The 20,882-nt window shown below is 40.8% G+C and overlaps 1 protein-coding gene across 1 annotated transcript; it reads right to left on the bottom strand.

The window, feature by feature from the left end:
* Positions 1-1,405: 1,405 nt before the first annotated feature.
* On the bottom strand, positions 1,406-19,595 carry MLH1 (mutL homolog 1). The gene is made up of 19 exons (XM_048298765.1): positions 19,447-19,595; positions 18,088-18,178; positions 17,865-17,963; positions 16,704-16,777; positions 15,557-15,629; positions 15,183-15,274; positions 13,795-13,837; positions 13,069-13,157; positions 10,892-11,004; positions 10,221-10,314; positions 9,550-9,703; positions 8,479-8,837; positions 7,568-7,716; positions 5,435-5,543; positions 4,538-4,601; positions 3,829-3,993; positions 2,824-2,916; positions 2,351-2,464; positions 1,406-1,820 (listed from the first exon to the last, which is right to left on the bottom strand). Exons 1-19 carry the CDS (start codon positions 19,551-19,553, stop codon positions 1,653-1,655), a joined length of 2,250 nt encoding a protein of 749 aa, XP_048154722.1. The 5' UTR covers positions 19,554-19,595; the 3' UTR covers positions 1,406-1,652.
* Positions 19,596-20,882: the final 1,287 nt, after the last annotated feature.

The raw sequence follows: 20,882 nt of genomic DNA, 5'->3' as shown, positions 1-20,882 counted from the left end.
AATACCAAAACCAGAAGAAAATGAGCGTAACTCAAAATATGATTTTGGGGTTTGTTAGTTTTGTGGGGGTCCAGGAACCCGCACAACAGTTTGATGAGGAGCTGGCATTTGTTACATGGCATGTGAGTGCACACCAGACTGCTGCCACACTTAACATACACTGTAAGTATGCCTGTGGTGATCTCTAGACATTTCTCACATGTACATGTCGGAGTCCAGGTTCTTTTGGATGTTCCACAGAGAGAGCTTTTCATGTTCAATATCAAATTTACTTATTTGATATATTAGGTATTACATGTGAAGAGTGATACCGCAGTATGCTGAAATCACAAGACAAGCACACTAGCAAGGGCAAGCACAATGGAATCACAATACAAATATTATTTCCATTAGTAGTTCCTATATTCTCCACATTCTCCATGCCCCCTCATTGCCAGAAGTAATATGTGGGCTGAGGCCAGCTGAAGCCAGATTCTGCTCACTTCAGATGTCATTTGCTGGGCTGCCTGGCTCAAGAAGACACGAATTCCCCAGTAGTTATCCCATCGCCAGGATTGTCGTCGAAGAGGGGGAGCAGAAGGAAGGAGATGCTTTCTGGAACAGTGTGGTTTTCTACTATTGAGAACTCCCACTCTTTTGAAGCTGGCACATCATTGGTGAGAAATTATCAGCATCTGCACTTGGCACCCTTGAAATAGTTGAAGTTACACAGCCCCTGTGTTATACTTTACTTGAGGCCAGCAGATGCCCATCTGAGAGGACCTGTCTTTTTGGACTCACATCAAACTGCTGCCCTTCATGAGTATTTCTCAAAGGAAGGCAGGGTTTGGCACCTCAGCAATCCAAGAGCATTAATGCTTCTGCTTGTACCAGAGCTGCTTTCAAATGGAACAGAAATCTTTACAGTGTAAAAAATGAAGCTTGCTTTCCTTTTTGGTTTGGATGCTAGATGCCTCTTGGACTTAGAAAAATGTTTTCTCTGTTGGGACAGCCTTGTAAGTAACAGATCTCCTAAGCCCTACTCATTAAATTGGAGACAATTAATATTATGTGTGCATGCTCATTTACTACCTGCCAGAGCATTCCCATTTCTATTCTCTGACTCCTTGATTAAAAGGGAAGGGATTTGCCTTATTTCAGCAAGGGTCCTGAAATATTACAAGCCTAACTCCTGCAGTTATGGATGATTTTAAGTGCTTTGCATGTACATTCACATTGCAGGTACTGTCAGACAACAGTCATGCTTAAAAGAATGCAGGTAACCTAATTTGATTTCCAAAAGCAGTGAAGTTAAAGCACTCACATTTCAACTAAATTAAGCTCTATCCTCTTCCACAATCACTTAACCCAGTTAATTTTCTTCAGTAGAAGTGTATTCTGTCAGCAGATTGGTTAATAGGGAAACTCAGAGTGTAAGTGGAGATTTTATTGTAGGGATTTTGGTGGGTTTAGACAAAGCAAAAATTATGCTTTTTATACTTTGATCAACAGAAGGAAAATAGACCATTTGCTGCCATGTTAGTAGTTTAGTATGATACTAAATCCCCTCTTTTTTTCTTCCATCGAGATTCCAGCTTTATCTTCTACTAAGTAAAATTGAAGGTAACATAAATGGTGTCTATCTAAAAAAACAGTCTTTAATAACTATGTGCTCAACATCTTTCAAAAACTTTATACAGGTCAGGCAGGTTAGCAAGCTGCAAAATGTTGCCATCTTCTGCAAAGTGTTTAGGAGGTAAAAGATGAGTCCTAAAAGCTTTGTAAAGCACGTGTTCCACAGTCCATTTCCATGTTGTTGAACCAGACTCAGAATCTTCATTCTGAAATACAGGAAGAAAAGTACAAACAATTAAACCGAGGTTCTGTTTAACTAGAGGGCAGCACTCCTTAAAAACTTTACTATGTAAGACTACAGCAGTTGTAAAATTCTGCTGGTATTAGAAAAGTTCATTCTATACAGTAAATTCTAAGCTCTGTGAAGTCACTTGCAGAATGGGTGAGCTTAACTGAATGATTGGGCAGATATTTAGACACAATCAGGCTGTATTTTAAATTTATATGCATCCTTGTTCTTCTGTAGAAATATAGCATAAAAAATACATTTCCAACTTGGAGGCCAAGGAGGCTTGTTATAATATTAAGTACACTGCAATGCCCAAAGTTAAAAGGTTCCCTCAATACCTGTAATACTTCAGAAAATTTAAGCCACATTCTTTCAGAATCTTGCCACACTGCTACTTGACTCAGTTCACTGAAAGAGCTGGGATTATAAGTCTATATCTGAAAGAGCAGCAGTTTCCTGTATGTTGTTAGTTATCTGCTCACAGGACTAGTTACAGTATTCTTGTACCTGAGAGTTTGCCGGGTTGGCTTCCTCTATTATATACTGCTTTCTGATGGAGTAGAACATGGATAGTTCTTTACTTAGGCTTTCAAAACACTCCTTTTCTTCATCCCAGTTTACCTGTTACAAAAAAAAAAGAGTCATCTTACAGAATCTGGGTAGCAGTAAGAGACTTGATAGAGATTCTTAACATGGAAAATTCATATTAATATATTGGCCATTTTTGTCCTGGTAAGGTAAAATTATAGAATGAAAAAAGAGGGTAGGAATGCAGGCTTTTAAATCAAAATAGAGGCTCATTCAGTCAGTAGTTATAAATACAGAGGCAAAGCATAACTAATCAGTAACCACAGAAAAGCATCTGGAACACGTAACAGTACACTTAAGCTGCACCAGAAACTGCAAAGGAAGGCTGGAATTGCTTAAATGTAATGTAAAAAAAGTAATTGTGCATTATTAGAATAATTAAGAGAATATACCTCTGTGGCCAAGCGCAGGATAAACATAGGCAGTCCTTCCAGTGGTGGGACATAGTTGTCTATCAGAAGTGGTAACCCAGTAAGATTTCCTTCCTGCAAGGCAACACTGCTACTTCAGTAAAAAAAGAAAGTTCTTCCTTGCAGTAAAAGCACCAAAACTGTTACATATTGTAAGACTGTTTCTTACCAAACTCAGTGAGCCTTACAAGTTTCTAAAGCCTGATGCCAGGCAGACATTGCCTGGAAGGAAGAGAGTTATTGGCAGAGTTTAATTTCACAAGGCATAGATTAAGCCACTCAGCTCAGGGAGTGGCTGAATTCAACCTTCTCCTCTAGCTCTAGGATACACAGGTACCACTTCCCGGGCAAACATCCAAATGAAGTGCCTGGGCTTGATGAAGTTGTTCACTTTTGTATAAAGTAAGGGATGCCTTAAAGCCACACAAAAAAGACACATTAAGAGCCACAGTGGTGTTGCAGCCCTGTCTGACTTGAAAGCTGGTTAAGATTCACACCTTGTTGGTCAAGAGATCTGCATTAGTTATGGAAGCAATGACTAAATCGTGGATTGCCCAGAGAGGCTGTGGAGTTTCCCTCACTGGACAAATTCAAGAACCACCTGGATGCAATCCTGTGCCGTGTGCTCCAGGATGACCCTGCCTGAGCAAGGAGGTTGGAACAGATGACCCGCTGTGGTCCCTGCCAACCTAACCCATTCTGTGACTTGGTAACTAATTAAACAGAAACTTTGTGTAGCACCCTTCTTAGAGGCAGCGTAAGTGCTGAGCATTTTTAACAAAAGGCTTATGCCACCTAAAATCTTACTGGAACTAATTCTTAATGATGGTAAGCACTGCAAGCAAACTACTGCAGTTATCTGTCACCAAAATGTAGAATTATGGAATCATTTAGGTTGGAAAAGACCTTTAAGGTTGAATCCAGCCATAAACCTAACACTGCCAAGTCCACCATTCATTTACTGTCAGAAGTAATAGCTGCAGTCACCTCATCAATTTCAAGAGAAAAATAATCTTTCAACATTTCAGTCTTCTTTTTCAAAAACTCCACAATGTACTCAGCAAGCCCTTCTTTTGGGCCATCTTCTTCTGTCCAGCCACTTTCGGGATCCTCTAAAGCAAGCATGGAAAGCTCATATAAAGGAGCTGGCTCCTAAAAAATGAAGAAAGCAAAACTTTGGTTAATGATCAGCACACCCTATTGGAAATCTATAGCTTCTTCCTTCACATACTAACTAATTGTAATACACGACATCTGGCCTGCAGAACTAACAGTTCTGTTTATCACAACCAGGCTAAAAAGGTATGAATTTCTTTCTTCTTTCTCTGCAGTCCACAATCCTGCTGAGCACTGTGATATTTTACAGGACGAACACTGGCAATCAACACTGTATTTCTGTAATTTGTATATTCAAATTAATTATTTGTCCCAATGTAATGAGCAACAGCAAAACTTGGTGAACAACTACAACTGACACTAATAACAAGCAGCCAGGATGACAATTTAACAGTAGGAGCTACAAAATTACTGAATTTTCTACATTCTTACTGAGAAACAAAACAATACTCTTGTAGTGGACAAAAGCCAACCTGACTGTGCAACCAAAAACCATGCATTTGTCTGAAAGGACAGACATTTTGTAAATACATTGTTTTAAAATCTTTTTATATAGGATATAATGTAAAATTATACTTACAGACAACCTTAAGACTCCAAAGTTTGCAAAGTCATAAATAAGTATCTGGTAGAAGAGTTCTTGGCTAAATTGAAGCATAAAAATTAGTTACATGGACAGGATATCATATGTACAAGTTACCATAATTAAGAAGGGAAAGTATCATCCTGGAAACATCAGATGTATATATTCAGTTCTATTAATAAAGATCTTATTTTAACTAAAGAGTGTAAGGGTTCACCTGCACTATCTAGATATTTACAAGTCTATTTCTTGGTTTCTGACCTCATCAGCCACACTGGTGCAGAAAGGTTACATACTCAAGTATCCAATCCCTATCAATTTATTCCCTGATAGTTTATATTTCCACTTCTTTACTCCTTTACTGCACTGTAAGAAATGCAAAGGAACTGTGAAATTAATAGACATATCTACCTCAAGTCTATTCTCTGATTTGTTACAAAAAATTATGTAGCTGGCCCTGTAAGGCTGCAGAGGCAAAATTACACGGTTTGTGTTACAATCATGTCCTGCAGATACTCTTAATCCAGCTGGATACAATGTTTTACAGGACTCTTCTGAAGACTCTGCTCTATACAGCGTGCTGTAGATGATCCTGCAGCAAATTATGATGATGATCATAGAGCATCATGAAGCAAGAAAAATTCTTTCCCTTCCCACTCTCTGTGAGTGCAGAATACAGTAGTTGGCATTTTAGTTACACTGATTCCCTGCAACTTTTCCCAAGTGTGCCAGACTTGTTTCCACTGTTCTGAACTGTGCTTAATCTTTAGCCTCATGACTTTTCAGATAGGCAACGAGAACGATGTTGTTTTCTCTGTAATTTCCTTCCTTCTTCTAATTAGCTTCACAACTGGTACTTATTTCAGCTGCCAACAGGTCTTACAACTCTTTTACCTGAGTTTTGTTGTATTGAGAAGGTACAGCTTTGTCTGATACTGGGCCAGAGCCCACTGAGGACTAACACAACCAACAAACGAGTGATCACGTAGCATCTCCTGAAGTTCTGAAACAATAGAGAGGTGGGGAAGAAACAAAAGGAAGTCATTTCATAGTTGCAGCCTGTCCTGGGGCGATGTTATGAAGCCGCTTTATTCCTAAACCGCCCGCTCACCGCCCAAGGCCGCTGTGCCTTTAGATGGGCCCGGGGGGTGGGGCCGTGGGACCGAGTGCGGGGCACTTTAATGGCTCAGCCCAAGGGCTCGGGGGGGCTCTGGGGCTCTGCGGGGCTCGGAGGGAGTGCGCCGGGAGCGCTGTGCTGCTCTTTGGGTTTCTTTTGTGTTCCGCATAGCTGGGAAAAGGTTCTGTTGGGTTTTTTTTACTTGTTCTTTTTCCCTTTTCTCTCCCTTGCCTCACTGCCCCCCCTCCCTCCTCGCTGGTCCGGGGAGCCTGCGGGGTGGCCCCAGCAGGCCCATGGGGTGGCCCCAGCTGGTCCGAGCCCATGTGGCTGTTCCCTCTCCGGGAATGTGTTGTATTTGGAGGTTTTATTTTTATCCTGTTCTACCCTGTTTTGTTTGTGTGTTAATAAACAGTTTGTTTTTTCCACTTTCACTTGCTGTGACCCACTTGTCTTATTGGTGGAGGAAAAGGGTAGGCCCTTTTCCCTTCGGAGCAGACACTCTGGAGTGTTTCCTCCTGAAGTTTTGTCTCCAAAACCGAGACACAACCCTGCCCTCATTTATTTAGTTGAGTGGTTTGCGTCTTCTTAGCATGAAAGTCTCAGATTACTGTTCAGTCCTACTACACCCTTGCTTCTTCTTATATCCCTGTATGACCAATTATTCACAAGTTTTGAAATATTAATAACTTCTGCGCATACTCATACTATTAAAGCATAAGGGAGAATAGTTATTTAACATTTAAACTACAAATGCAAATTAGAAAAAAAAATTAAAATTAAAAACCCTGTGTTTGAATACCTTCCAAGATTAATTTCCAGCCACAGGAGATTGGTGAGGAGCACATATGTACTTCAAAAACTGCAGGTGTAAACCAGCTTTGCAGCACAATCTAGGTATTGTCAAACTAAATTCTAAAAGTGTGATAGAATAGGTCCGTAATTTTTTTTTCATAATTTCTTTGTTTTTCTCTCACAAAGTTTTTTTAAATATATATATATGAATGAGAAGGCTGGGAAGGGTATGAGATGTCAGATTTCATAAAAGAGTTCATTTTAGGCATTCCACAAAAAAAATTCACTAGTTGCCATCCTTGGGAGCAGCTTTGTTACAGATGTTTGGCACTGCAGTCACAGCATGTACAAAGCACTACGCTACCCTAATTCCACTCTTATGTTTTCCAAAAGAGGGTAACAGTCTGAGAAAAGATTTCTCTCTTTCCAAAGTCTCTTCTAGGTATTTCTTACAGATGTGAAGATGAGACACAACCATAGGCAGCTTCAAAAGTTCTATCACGCATTTTGAGACATTTTTGGGTATTTTATGGTTCAGGGACAACTCTTTGATTTCAGTATTTAAACAGTGACAGTCACATATGGAATTACTGGCTCAGAATTACCAGTCTTCTGCAAAACATTTACTGCAGCACAAGTAAAGTAAAAGTTCATGCTTTCTAAAGTTTAAGATTCTTAGCAGTTTATAAAGTTATTTATTACAGATGTCTGTGTGGAGTGTCCCCAGTTCTTACAAGCAGAAAAATCAAAACAAATCCAACAGAGCCCCCAGGATGTGATATTCCTAGCATTTAGACATATGAATAATAAGGGTATGAGTCAGGGTAAGTTGCCTTCAGAGGCAATTGAGCTAAGAGGGAAACACCCTAGAAAGAATCGCAAACCATTTACCTTTGTCTAAAACAACTCTTTACAAAAGAGACAATATTTTACAAGTCTCACCATTTCATATAAGTGGGACAGATACAAATAAAAATGAAAAGCAAAAACTTTTGTTAAAAACTTGCTTAGCAACACAGTAAGTTCACTGGGCCTCCTTTTAAATACCTTTTTCCAGTTCAAACAGTCATATTTAGTTGGTGGAATAACAGTAATTTTGAGAAACAAGCCTTGCTTACTTGCATGTGCCTGGTTCTCAATTTCTTCCTGGAGAGTCAACACACTAGTCAAGTTGATAATTCTTCTTCTAGGGGTGCAAGCAGCAGTCATGTCCTTTCTGGTGTGATCTTTCTCCAATTCTATGTCCATGTCTTCCCGTGGTCTCTTCCTGCAATACCAAAACAAAAGGAATTATGTTCAATTCTCCTATCACTTAGGCTAAACACAGCAACAGATGGGATGCTCAATTCACATGCTGTATGTTAACACAGGAAATGCAGACAGTTTCCCAGAAAGACAGTTTTATTTTGCTTCTGAGGAATAATTTGTTAGGAAAGGGTAGTTCAGAATTTTAAGAGAATTTGTGACTCTAATATTAGGCAATTGTTGCTTAAGCACCAAGCAAATTGGGCTCTAAAGGACATGTCTAAATATGTTGGTATTTCTAATGATTTTTTTTTCCATGCCCATTTTTCTGTTATACCGGGGAGAGGGAATCAGATTCCCTCAGAAGACTTTGGCCTCTCCTAACAGCTCTTCCAGGAGCTCTAACAATAATAACAGCACTTTTACCTTTGTTAGGGTAATGCCTGTCAAATTCAGTGATGTAGTTTCTATCCCTCCACAAAAGGGAAGCTTCCAGAAAGAGACAGACCAGTATGATCTCCCTAAACTAATGCCATTATGTATATTGCTTCCTGCCTTTCAGTATGCATGGAAATCCTATTCCAGTCACAAAATTTATCACAAATTACATAATTCACAGTTCACAGATTAATTTCTCAATAAAATGTCATGAAAAGTTATTCTAGAGAATTTTCCCCCTCTGGAAAAGCAGAAGTCCAAAGAGATCAGAAAAATCTATAGTTTCAGGGCTATGCCATGAAATGAATAGGTAGCCTTGCACCACCTGACGAAAGGTGAGACTCACCTAGAAGGCACAGTCTCAGGAGACAGGTGTCGACTCTCGCTTGGCCCCCCAGGCTTCACTGCATCCTCCTGAACATCAGCCATTTCAACCAGGTCGCTGACTTCTTCCATTTCAGCATCCTGGGGTCTGCCTGCACCCTCTGGAGGTCCTGCATTAACCTCTGCTGTCACTTCAGTGAGGCCTGCACTTAGGGGGTTGTTCACTGGCTGAAGAAAAGCATCCAATTTCTGCTCTCGGGAATCAGTGCGGACCATCTGGTGTGCGTAAACTTTATCGCTGGTTCCCTTCGTAACCACAGAAGGGTTCGCTGCTGATTTTACAACCTCACTGGAAGAGCAGTCAGCCCCTGGAAGCAACGTCTTCATTCAGATATGGGGAAACAAAGAGAAGAGATTGAATAACATTTAAAAAAACCCAGAAAGATCAATCACACTTCTTACTGCTCAGGAGCAAATTTGAAACCCCACCAACACAGTGTCAACGGCTTAAAAGGCCACCATCTTTGCACTTGCTATCCACATAAAGGGAATGTCATCATCTTGGCAGCTAAAATCATTAGTTACCATTCCTTTGTCTCAAAGGAAAAAAATCTTTAAGGTAAAAAAATCACAAGGAAATTAGTTTGTATAAAAATTATAGTAGTTCTCATGCTATGCTTTACATAAAGAGAGAGTAGAATATCTTCCTGACTTTTTTTCTGGTTAGATTAAATCCAAAGTGTTATCAAATACACAGAACAGTTTCCTCAATCACATCATCTTCACATAAACCAGGGCAGAATAAGAAAACAATTTACCACATGTGAAGGCTAACATACTTATAAAATCAAGACAACCGAACAGGTACTTGACAGAAATATACTTAAAGTGTTTCCATACTTTTTTTTTCTCTCTTTTGCCATACTGGTGTATTAAAGTGACTTCATCCCTGAAACATAGAGCAAATATCTTAAGGTACCAGTACAACACTTTTAAGTGCCATATCTGCAAAGATTGCACTATTGAACAGAGTAAAAGTATCCCTGATCATTACAATAATGCAGAACTGCCATCACTCCATACACGTTCTCACCTGAGTGAAGTACATCCTTGAAGAATTAGAGCCCAGTAACTTGCTCTCTACATGTTGCTGCACACGTTCCAGAATACTGTCTTCATGAAGAAAATGGACCTCGTGTTTTGTAGGATGCACATTCACATCTACATTCTGGGGAGCTATTTCCAGGCTGGAAAACATTTTAAAAGAAGTTAACCTAAAATACCCCATGGATGGCAGAGAAAGCAAAAATTGGTTCAAATTTGACAAAATTTGTCCACACAAATTCCATACAAAGAAGTCAAGAAGATCCTGAAACCTGCTAAAGTTGTATTACAGTCAGACTTGTTTAGTGTATTAAAAAATAATCCAAAATCACTCGGCAAAATAAGCTTACATAGGTAAGCTTAAACCAACATCGCCATTGTACAACTACAAAAACCCATTTTTACAAATATCTTTTACTTGCAGTGTCTCATGAATTAACAGGAAAGGACTTCAGCTGAAATTACAGATACTCACTACTTCTAAAAACAAGGTCTGCCTTCTTAAGATTTCCTTGATGTTACTTAATAATCTCCTGTCTCGTAATTAATTACCTCAGTGCAATGCTTAACACTATTACAAGGAACAGAAATGTCCTTCTAAACTACTCACCCTAGTTATATCCTACAACATGAAAAGGCTACATCTTCCTATTACTTTACCTTAAGTATAGGAATGGGTGCGTGCTTTTTGGCAAATAAGCAGCGTACACAGTTTCTATGGCTTTGCGCATAGCGGCTGACTCTACCAACCGATCTGAAACACAGAACACAGCGCTGTTTTCAAAGAGCCCAGCTAAAACACACTGCACAGTGCCCAGCTGCTCCTTCAGACATCTTCATGCTTCGTGTCTTCAAAAGGTATCTGTTAAGCACATTTTCCCCCAAGACCTATTTATTCTTCATATAAAACCAGGAATAGACAATATTTTCTTAGCATGTTTTATACTCAGAAGTAGTTTTTCCACAAATGCTGAAATAACCAAACTACCTTTTCATTATTTCATACAGTCAAGGTTTGTTGCAACCGATGCCAGTGTTGGTACAGAATGGAGAGATCACTCAGTGTAAGCTGGCAGGACACAACCATAACCTCGATACTCCTCGGTACTTCTTTAGGCCCAGTTTTAGCTGTTTTCCACTAAATACAGTGCCAAGTGTGATGCACATTACAAATCAAAAAACACTTTAAGATTTACAATTAACTGCAATATTTATTCTTAAAAATGTTTTTAAGAACGCTCAGGTACTTTGTAGGTCTTCAGAAAGTTTTGTTCTTCTGTTTATGTAAGCAACACATGACTGTACATAATGCTGCCTTTTTTTTAACTTACGGTTTATGAAGAGTAAAAATATGCATTTCTTCACTGAGTAGTTTGCATTCGTGATGTAACCTTTCATTTTAAAGGCCAGATTTGCATCTTCACAGCCCACTTCTATCAGTTCCCTATTAAGTTTGACAGAAACACAATCAAAAAATTAACTCTGCAAATTTTGAACAGTACATGATACTCTGTTTCGCCAGCTGGCAGGGTCAGCACAAAATATACAGACATCAGCTCTAAGGGATGAGTGTAATTAACTGTAGTTCAAAACAGCAAAGAATTACAAAGAGATAACCTAAGTAATGCACCTACTCATTACTACAGAAGATTGCCTACAGTGATTAAGAAGATACAACACCAGTTACCCTAACACTTTACCATCACCCAGATCCACACATCAGCTGGGGAGCCCTGGTCACAGTGCAGGACAGCAGAACCACTCCTGGTAACTGGGAAATCCTACACAGTGAGCTCATTTGTAGGTGAAGACTCCACCTTCGCTGTGAGAGGGTCCAGCTTTTACACTGTTGACTAAAAAAGCCCACATAACCCTAATGCAGAAACATCTGGTTTCATTCTCTTCTTGGGTTCCACCCAAAGCCTGGCCAGGGCTCAAGGAGGAACCAAGGGAGTTGGCTTTGACCATACACCCCCAAACAAGGTCAGATGTCTGATTTCACTGCCTTGTCCATCCTCTAAATTTGGAAAGATAAATATATTCTTATTACACTACATATTTTGCTAATGATCATGCATATTTTGCTAATGAGCAGATAAAAATATCATATAACATATGGTTGGAAGGTTCATCTAAAGGTCAGCTTTGGCTCAGGGCCTATTGCTCAATCTCACTACTTCATATACTGATCTATCTTCTATCCCAGTTAATGAAAACATTAGAATTATTTCAGAGCTCAAACACTGACTGCTGGGCCACAATAATTATTCAACCTGAACTGTATCATTTCCTCTTCTCAACTAAGTGTAAACTGGTAATGTTGTATGGTTGGAGTTTGTAAAATTACCTCCATTATCTTTTTAATACTGCAACATATTACAGTATCCACAGCATTATAATCTATTGATAATTCTAACATGCATTTCTTTGTTTAAGTCATTGACAGTGATTGACAAGAACACTTCAAAATTGTCTACAGCCAGGGAAGAACAAGCACATTATTTCTTGGACTACTTTGTCCACTTTTGTCAGTCTAATATGTCTTGGTGGTCTGTTGAGTAGTCGTTAAAATGTAAAAACTTCTTTCCAATTCAACTTAAATATATACCAAGTGCCATTTTTATTTGTGTTCAGTTTTTAACACCACCTTGAACTGGGTAAATTAAAAGTTTTGTTTGAAAATAAATTATCACAACATTTACTGTGAAGTGGGCAATTTATCCTGAACTGTACAAAGGAAAAACTCTTGCCAAAGGAGCATCCATACTAGGAAAAAACGAATACTTAACAAGGAAATACATAAAGCTGCAAACCTTATTACTGAGTAGCCTCTCTATTTTGCTGTGTTTCCTAAAGGTGTTTTCATTAATTAGAAATTACATTCATTAAATGTGAAGTTTGACTTCAGTCAGTAACAGAACAGAATCAAAATGACACCCAGCTATTCATGGGACAAATTCATAACATGAATTCTTCACAGCTGAAAGTCTCATAAAGAGGATTTTTCCTACAATGGCAGATACATCTTCAAAATACAATCTTTTAGTTTTTTAACTTTTCTACCTGATTTACACAGCCTCAGCTAATGTAGCTTTTGTCAAAATAAGAAACCATAAGATTTCAGAAAAAACAATATGAGTAGCTTCAAAATTTATGAGGTAGCAGACAGTAAGAAGAGGTAAGATTTTCATGGTATAGGAAAAGAATATGAACTTGTAGAGAACACAGGTTCAGCTTGCTGTTTTTACATGAGCACTCGCAAAGTTACAAGCAGATGTTTCCTTTTCAGTACATTAAAGGAACAACTTTGTAACTTTCCTCTTCCCTTTGGTGCACAAAAAAAGTCACACATTCTGAAAAGAAGCAAGAGCTCTCTAATTGCTGCACTCCCTCTTCTCTGAAATTAACCTTGAAGGAAGCAAGAAAAGTTATCATAGCCCATGGTATTTAAAGAGAAAAGGGAGGGTGATTCACTGGAATATCAAAAGGAAACTTGACATCAACATACCTGCTAACAGCATTTCCAAAGATGGCCCTAATGTTGTCCACTGTTGAGGCGTTGGATAAGGTTCTAACATCTGACACGGTGTCACCTTGCTAAAGAGGGCAGAAATGAGTGTCAATCAATTCACCTTTCGGGACAAAGTTTTAGAAATACTTTAAACTACACAATAACATTTCTAAAACAAAGGCAGGGAACAACATAACATCATTATATTGTTTTGTATTCTTATTTACTTACTTATATTCAAAAAGCAATGGATGGTAAATGGCACGTATTTACAAGATCAGCTGGAGCACATCAGACCCACTGAGGCTAGTAACTCCACCATGGAAAGTGAGGAACACACTCAGTTCAGTAAATAATTATCAAGAATGGCACAGAATGAGGGTAATCTACCCCAGCCTCTTTCATATAGTACTTAGTAACCAGCCTCTCCAGAGAAGCTGAAACAGCTCATAAAGCTAAACCAAATACAGCACTGACCGCACAGAAACATACAAACTCCTGACAAATATATTTTTGTCTTGCTTACTTCTAACTGATGTGCTTTCTAGGCAAACTGCACCAACATACCCTTCAACAGTGCAGTACAAGGGAAGGCTCTGTGTGCTGTCCCTGCTCCAAAAGATGCAGTGCAAATTTTCTGGCATTTTCAGATACACACATTATGTATATATACACAGGCACATACAGACACACAGTGAAGTTACAAAGACTTTATCTACACACCTTTTTAACTGAAAAGCTGATGCCTGAGTTATGGATAGCATACCTGAAAAACATATAAATGTAAGTCTGCAGTATGTGGAAGAAAAGTTAATTGTTTCCCCTGATTGCTGAAAAGCAGCTAGTAATAGGGGCAAGCAATTTCACTTCCTGTTAGACAGTAATGCAATTTGAGCCAACCTGAGCTTTTGTAGACTGCATAGCTAAAAAAAAAAAGCATGTCCTATTTATAACTCAACTGTAACCATAAGAAATTCAAGGATCAGCTTAGCTTATTTCTCAAAAAAAAGGATCGGCTCCTACAGACCTGTTTTTTCAGTTTCACTGCACAGGTTTAACTAAATAAAAACACCAAAACATCCTAAGTACAACAGAAGCAAGTCTCAACTACTAGGGAGAAGCATCTGAATAATGGCTGGCCCACCCTTATAACTTCCCCTACCCAGATAGTTCAGCTATTTGTGATCCCACAGCTGAGATCTGATACACTACAGCTCCACAATGTTGGCTCAAACTTCCAGGGAAATTACTGCATAGTGAATAAAAAAAACACCACAGAACCTTGCACAATGAGAAATGTAAAAATGCAGACAAAGATTAGACTGCTGTGACTGTGAACTCAAAAATTCAAGTGGAAAAAAACACCAAAATTAAGTAACAGAAAAATCCTAATGAAAAACAACAACCAATGAGCTGGAGGGCTGTAACTCAGGAAGACTTCAGATCATTCTGTTTGACAGAGCAGCAGGAGCTGACCTTTCACCTCCTGGCTGAAATCTGCCTGACCCAGTAAAGACTCTTAAATAGTTCATTTGGGGAGTAGGCTAAACCTTGGTATACAGTCTTGCTACTCTTTGCTACCTTTCGTGTCTTCTGAAAGTCTAAAGCAGTTCTTTTGCTTAAATTGTGCAGATCCTGCTTGCAAAGCCTCTGCACGTGGCAAAAGATGCAACCAAGGGGCCCAGGCAAGGAACATCTAGTGGCTAAAGTGACATTACTGCTTTTTGGGGATGTTAAGTTGCCATTCAACTTTTCTGTATTCAGCCAAATCTCAATGTTCCTGAGCAGATTTTACATTAATTCTATTCAGCCCAAGTATATTTAAAGTTCACTTGAGTTCAAGTCCATCACCATTTCTTTGCTGGAATTCTTAGAAATAATTAATAGTCACAGATAGAATACACTACTTCCTATGTGGATTTTTCACATCAAATTGGACAGACTGTTATCTGGTAGTGCACACTAAAAAATAGCTTAAAAAAACCTTAACAAACAAAATCACCACCACCACCAACAAAATGACACCAAACACACACTTGCCAGTCCCTCTGAAAAACCCTGGTACTCCCTATAGCAGTATACAGAATTGGGAGCCTCCTATTTCAGTTTACCTGCTAACAACTTCTAGTATTTTTGCATATTCTTCATTTGGATTCTTTAAAGCCTTCCTCCTTGTATTTACATTGTAAAAGAGATCTTCAACCTACAGAGAAAAAGTTCACAATTAAAAACAATTTTTAAAATTCTCTCTTACTATAGAATTAATCTAAATCCATCCTGTTAATTTTTATTTTATATATAAATTTTCTGAGAATACTTTAGTTTATGAAGAATCAACATTCAATTTATTCCTTGCCTCCCTACGTTCACCTGACAAACTGCAGCTCCAGAGGTGATACTGTCATGTACCTTACAACGTAATTGGTGCAAGCCTAACAAGCAAGGAACAGAAAAGGAACAAGAGAAAACGGGCACTAAAACCTACCGTGATCTGAGTTCCTTGGTTTCCAGCACAGGGCTTTGGAGGGGCTTTGATTTTTCCATCACTGTAAGTAGCTCTAGGCAGAAAATAAAAGTTGTCAGACATCTAGATTTACAGGAGGGCGGACATGGACAGATGACAACAAAGGAAGAAAACAAAAGAAATCCCATCATTGTCACACTCCTCCCAGCAAACAATTTGGGACCCTGAGAATTAGCTTTCTACACCTTTCTGCTAGAGTAAAACTGTCTTCTCTGATTTTAAGAGCCAGAGGGGCAGTGGGGGGATGGGAATAATAGCAGAGGAAAGGAGGCAGATCATGGCATATGTGTTTTGAAATTGTATTACTGAGACTTTTCCTCTAAAGGCAGGATTACTGCATTTTTTCTTTAATAGGTAGACATGGCCTAATAACAATTCTCTCACTAGACTTTACACTTCAATTATGCTAATGAGAAATTCTTGACTTTAGTCTGTTTCCTTTTTGACACTAACAGGATTTTGAGCATAAGAGATTTCTGACCCACGTAGGTCTTTCAGCAAGTTACACAGATGCATAAATTCAAAGGACAGACTTTATTGTGCTGTCTCACATACCCTGTGTATTTAGTGCAAGAAAGACAACAGCCACACAATCTTTTGAAAAACCAAGATTCAGAACATCTCTTTTTTACCACTTCCTTTTCTTAAAAGTAGTTAAGAAATTAATGGAAAAGCTTGCTTATAATTTAGATTAAGTTTTCAAAAGAACATTCAAAACTCTTTTTGGATAGGATAAAGCACCACAGGATAACAAACTAAGCTGTAAGTTTCTATGCTGAGACATCCGAAATTTGCTTGACACAATGCCCATAATATATATGTATAACCTTTTATCCTGAAATGGAGAAAAAGACAAATGTTTAGCCTACATTAACTACTGAAGTAGAAGTTCCTTCAAGATCTCTTGCCTCCCCAACCTACCTCCACCAATTTTAAAATACACTATTTAGCTCAAGCTTCCATTTACAATTTGGAAAAATACATTTTCTCATATTCCAAGCCTTTTTGGTACCTACTCTTACCATACCCTCTTCCGTAATAGGAGCTCTGAAATAGATACATCTGTTACTGCATGCACCAGAAGTCACCTGGATAATAGGTAGCATACCTGAATGCACACTTTGCATCAGCTGTTTTAGTTGTTACTGTAACATGGGCAACGTGACTGATGCTGGCCAAAGCCTAGGAAAAGAGAAAGCATCTTTGTAAACCTTGCTCTGGAGAACACTGAGGCATGTCCACACTTTAAACACCATCACTAAATTTCAATATACCACTTGCAAGTAATTAATAAAAATCCTTACAAGGAAATTGCTGGTCAGTAAAGCTTAAAAAAATGTTAGTATCTATAATACTGAATTTAATCCAGGAGATCCTTCTGGCTTCCCTAATATTTCATTATCACTGACAATGCAAGTGGTTAACCACGTAGCATAACTAAAAGAAATTTGCAAAATTATTACAGTTGTGCCTTTTTCATGTTAACAAGAAAGCAGTTGGAAGGTTTTAGCTGTTACTTTCTCACTCCTGCCCAAGTCTTTCTCTTGACTGTAAGTAATATTACAAAGTTAGGTCATAATGGTTTTCCTGGAAAACTCAATGGACATGTCCACACAGATGAAACCAGCCTCAGGACCAGACTCCACTGACTGTGGAGATGATTATGTTGAAAGTGTGTGAGGAGAGGACTCAAGTAGTCTACTCTTTGGAGCATGTGAGGATCTCTGTATCTGAGCACAGGACACACACTTATATATCTTGTTCATCCAGAGGAGAAAGTTAAGCTCATCCTTGACTGTTCTTCCAGAGTTTAGATACAGCCTATAAGAGTATGAAAAAACAGTATATCTGAAGGGTAAGAGATACTAACTTTGTCTAATAGCAAAAGAAAAGGAAGACCACTGTACATTTTGAACATTTCGTTTTAAATGTGGTATTTAGACAAATGTCTGACATCAAAGATTCACCTTCAACTCAAATCTTCCACTTTTATCTGTAGGTTCCTGAACCATCATTTGAGAAGACAGGCTTTGTTTCAATTAAAAAAAAAAATCTTAATCCAGAAAGCAAAAAGAATATATACCTCCCTATAGGAATCCACCTAATCTTGGAAGACACTGAAATGTATTTTGAATACTATATTCACATAGCAGACTCTCTCAGAAAACAGAAGCTTCTGTAAAAAGTACTGGGAATGAGACAGTATGTACAGCCCACTACAGCAGAGTAACAACAATGAACAGTTTCAAAACCTTGATGAAGAGCTTACCTCGCCCCTAAAACCGTATGTAGAAATACTAGCCAAGTCTTCAAATTTTTGCAGTTTACTCGTAGTAAATCTCTCACATACAATATCCAGATCTTCTTTCTATGTGAAAGGGACAAGCAATAGTCACTCTCTGAGTTTTTTCAAGATCAGAAACACCAATTGAAATAATTTTTAAAAGGTAGTATTAAACAACAGCATATACCTGTCAACTCTGTTTACTTACTCTGATACCACAGCCATTATCTTGGACCTGGATGAACTTCAGACCACCTTCTTTAACTATTACCTGGATACTTGTAGATTTAGCATCCAAACTGCAGAAACCAAAAAACCAAGAAAGCAATTTCAATCCCAGAGTTCTGCTTAATATCTTTATCCATGACCTGGATGATGGGATTGAGTGTACCCTTAGTCAGTTTGCAGATAACACCAAGCTGGGCAGAAGCACTGATCTGCTGGAGGGTAGGAAGGCTCTGCAGAGGGATCTGGTCATGCTGGATTGATAGGTTGAGGCAAATGGTATGAGGGTCAACAAGATGAAGTGCCAGGTCCTGCCCTTGCGTGACAACAACCCCATGCAATGCTACAGGCTGAGGGGAGAGTGGCTGGAAGGCTGCCACATGGAAAAGGATCCGGGGGTGCTGCTCTAACAGCTGGCTGAACATGAGCCAGTGTGTAACCAGGTGGCCAAAAAGGCCAAAGGCATCCTGGCCTGTATCAGCAAAAGTGTGACCAGCAGGACAATGAGTGTTCCCCTGCACTTGGCACTGGTGAGGCCACACCTCAAATCCTGTGTTCAGCTTTGGGCCCCTCACTGCTAGAAAGACACTGAGGTGATGGAGCATGTCCAGAGAAGGGCAGTGGAGCTGGTAAAGGGTCTGGAGCACAAGTCTGATGAAGAGAGGCTGAGGAAGCTGGGGGTGTTTAACCTGGAAAAAAGGAGGCTCAGGAATGACCTTATTGCTCTCACCTCCCTGAAAGGAGGTTGTACCAAGGTGGGGATTGGCCTCTTCTCCCAAGGAACAAGTGATGGGTCAAGAGAAAACCGCCTCAACTTGCGTAAGGAGAGATGTCGATTGGATATTAGGATACATGTCTTCACAGAAAGGGTGGTCAAGCATAGAACAGGCAGCCAAGGAAGTGTTTGAGTCGCTGACCCTGGGGGTATTTAAAAGACCTGAAGATGTGGTGCTTAGGGACATGGCTTAGCGGTAGACTTGAAGTGGTGGGTTAATGGCTGGACTTGACGATCTTAAGGGTCTTTTCCAGCCTAAATGATTCTGTGAATGCTAACTTGGCTCCGAAACCAAACGATTCATAAGTTTCTCAAACAAGAACAAAACAAGCCGGAGCACAAACGCAGACAGGAACGCGGCTTTCCGAGCGGAGCTGCCCTCCCGCGCGTTCCGTACGAGCACACACAGGTACCGCCCCTCCTCGGCACCCGGGCTCCCGCTCGCCCCTCGCTGCCCGCCGGGACGCGGGGCCGGGACGCGGGGCCGGGACACGGTGTCAGCCCCGGCAGAGCCCCCCCGCCCCACGCAGCGCGGCCGGGCTGCGGGAGGGGCGCACCCCGCGTTACCAGTTCTCGATCATCTCCTTGATGGCGTTGGCCGGCCTCTGGATGACCTCGCCGGCGGCGATGCGGTTCACCACGGCCTCATCCAGCCGCCGGATGACGCCGGCCATGGGCGCCGCGCGGGGGCCGCGCTCGCGCCGCGGCCGGGCGGGAAGCGGGGCGGGGCCGGGGCGGGGAGCGCGCGCGCCGCGGCGGAGGGGCGCGCCCCCTGGCGGCGGGAGGCCGCGCTGGGAAGGCGCTGAGGGAGCGGAAGCCGGAGCCGCCGGGGCCGCGGCGCGCAGGAGCCCCGCGTGTGTCTGACCCGGGCGGCCCGGGGGACAACAGGCTGTCCCTGAGCCAGCAGGCCCTTGCGGCCAGGAAGCCCAGCGGTATCCTGGGGTACATTAGGAAGAGCATCGCCAGCAGGTCGAAGGAGGTGATCCTGCCCGCCTACTCAGCCCTGGTGAGGCCACATCCGGAGTGCTGTGTCCAGTTCTGGGCTCCTGGGTGCCAGAGAGACTTGAGCAGGTCCAGAGGAGGGCAACAAGGATGACTGGGGGACCGGAGCATCTCTCTTACGAGGACAGGCTGAGGAAGCTCGGCCTGTTCAGCCTTGAGATGAGATGACTGAGATGGCACCTCATTAATGTGTATAAATACCTAAAAGGTGGGTGTGAAGGAGATGGAGCCAGTTTCCCTGGTGGAGCCAAGCAATACAATGAGAAAGGCAATAGGCAGAAAATGATGCACAGGAAATTCCACCTGAATATGAGGAAGAACTTCACTGTGTGGGTGACTGTGCACTGGAACAGGTTGTCCATAGAGTCTGTAGAGTCTTCCTCACTGGAGACATTCAAGAACCACCTGGATGCAATTCTGTGCCATGCGCTCCAGGATGACCCTGTCTGAGCAGGGAGTTTGGACCAGGTGACCCGCTGTGGTCCCTTCCAACCTGACCCACTCTGTGCTTCTGTGAACTGCTACGAGCACTGTGGCATGTGTGTCCATCAAGGCTGAGCTCTGTGCCTATGACAGCAGGACTGCACTGGCTGTGTGGCTGCCACTACATGTCTCCAGTTGCAGGATGCTTTCCAGGGTGTTCCTGTGTCCACAGTGATATATGTCTGGGCAGTCACAGTTACATGTTCTTACTCAGTAATTACTTAAAAATATAAAGCAGATCCTTATTTGTGCAACGGCTAAAACTTGGCAGAAACTCCCAAGCTTTGGGGTCTCTTGAGGTTTGGAGACACTTGTCCAGCAGAGCTCTTGCTTTCTCTGCCAGTGCATATGGAAAGGGTGGTTAAGTATTGGAATGGATTGCCCGGGGATGTGGTGGAGTCAACAGCCCTGGTGGTGTTCTGTTACAGCGGGGATTACTGTAACAAGCATATATCAAACCAGGAGTCCCGTGGAAAAGAAGTATATAGACAGATTCGTGGTAGATGTTTCAGGGAGGT

The sequence above is a fragment of the Corvus hawaiiensis genome, chromosome 1, assembly GCF_020740725.1.
Source record: "Corvus hawaiiensis isolate bCorHaw1 chromosome 1, bCorHaw1.pri.cur, whole genome shotgun sequence".
NCBI lineage: Eukaryota > Metazoa > Chordata > Aves > Passeriformes > Corvidae > Corvus > Corvus hawaiiensis.
Note: the sequence above shows the minus strand (reverse complement) of the source record. Positions and strands in the feature narration are given on the sequence as shown.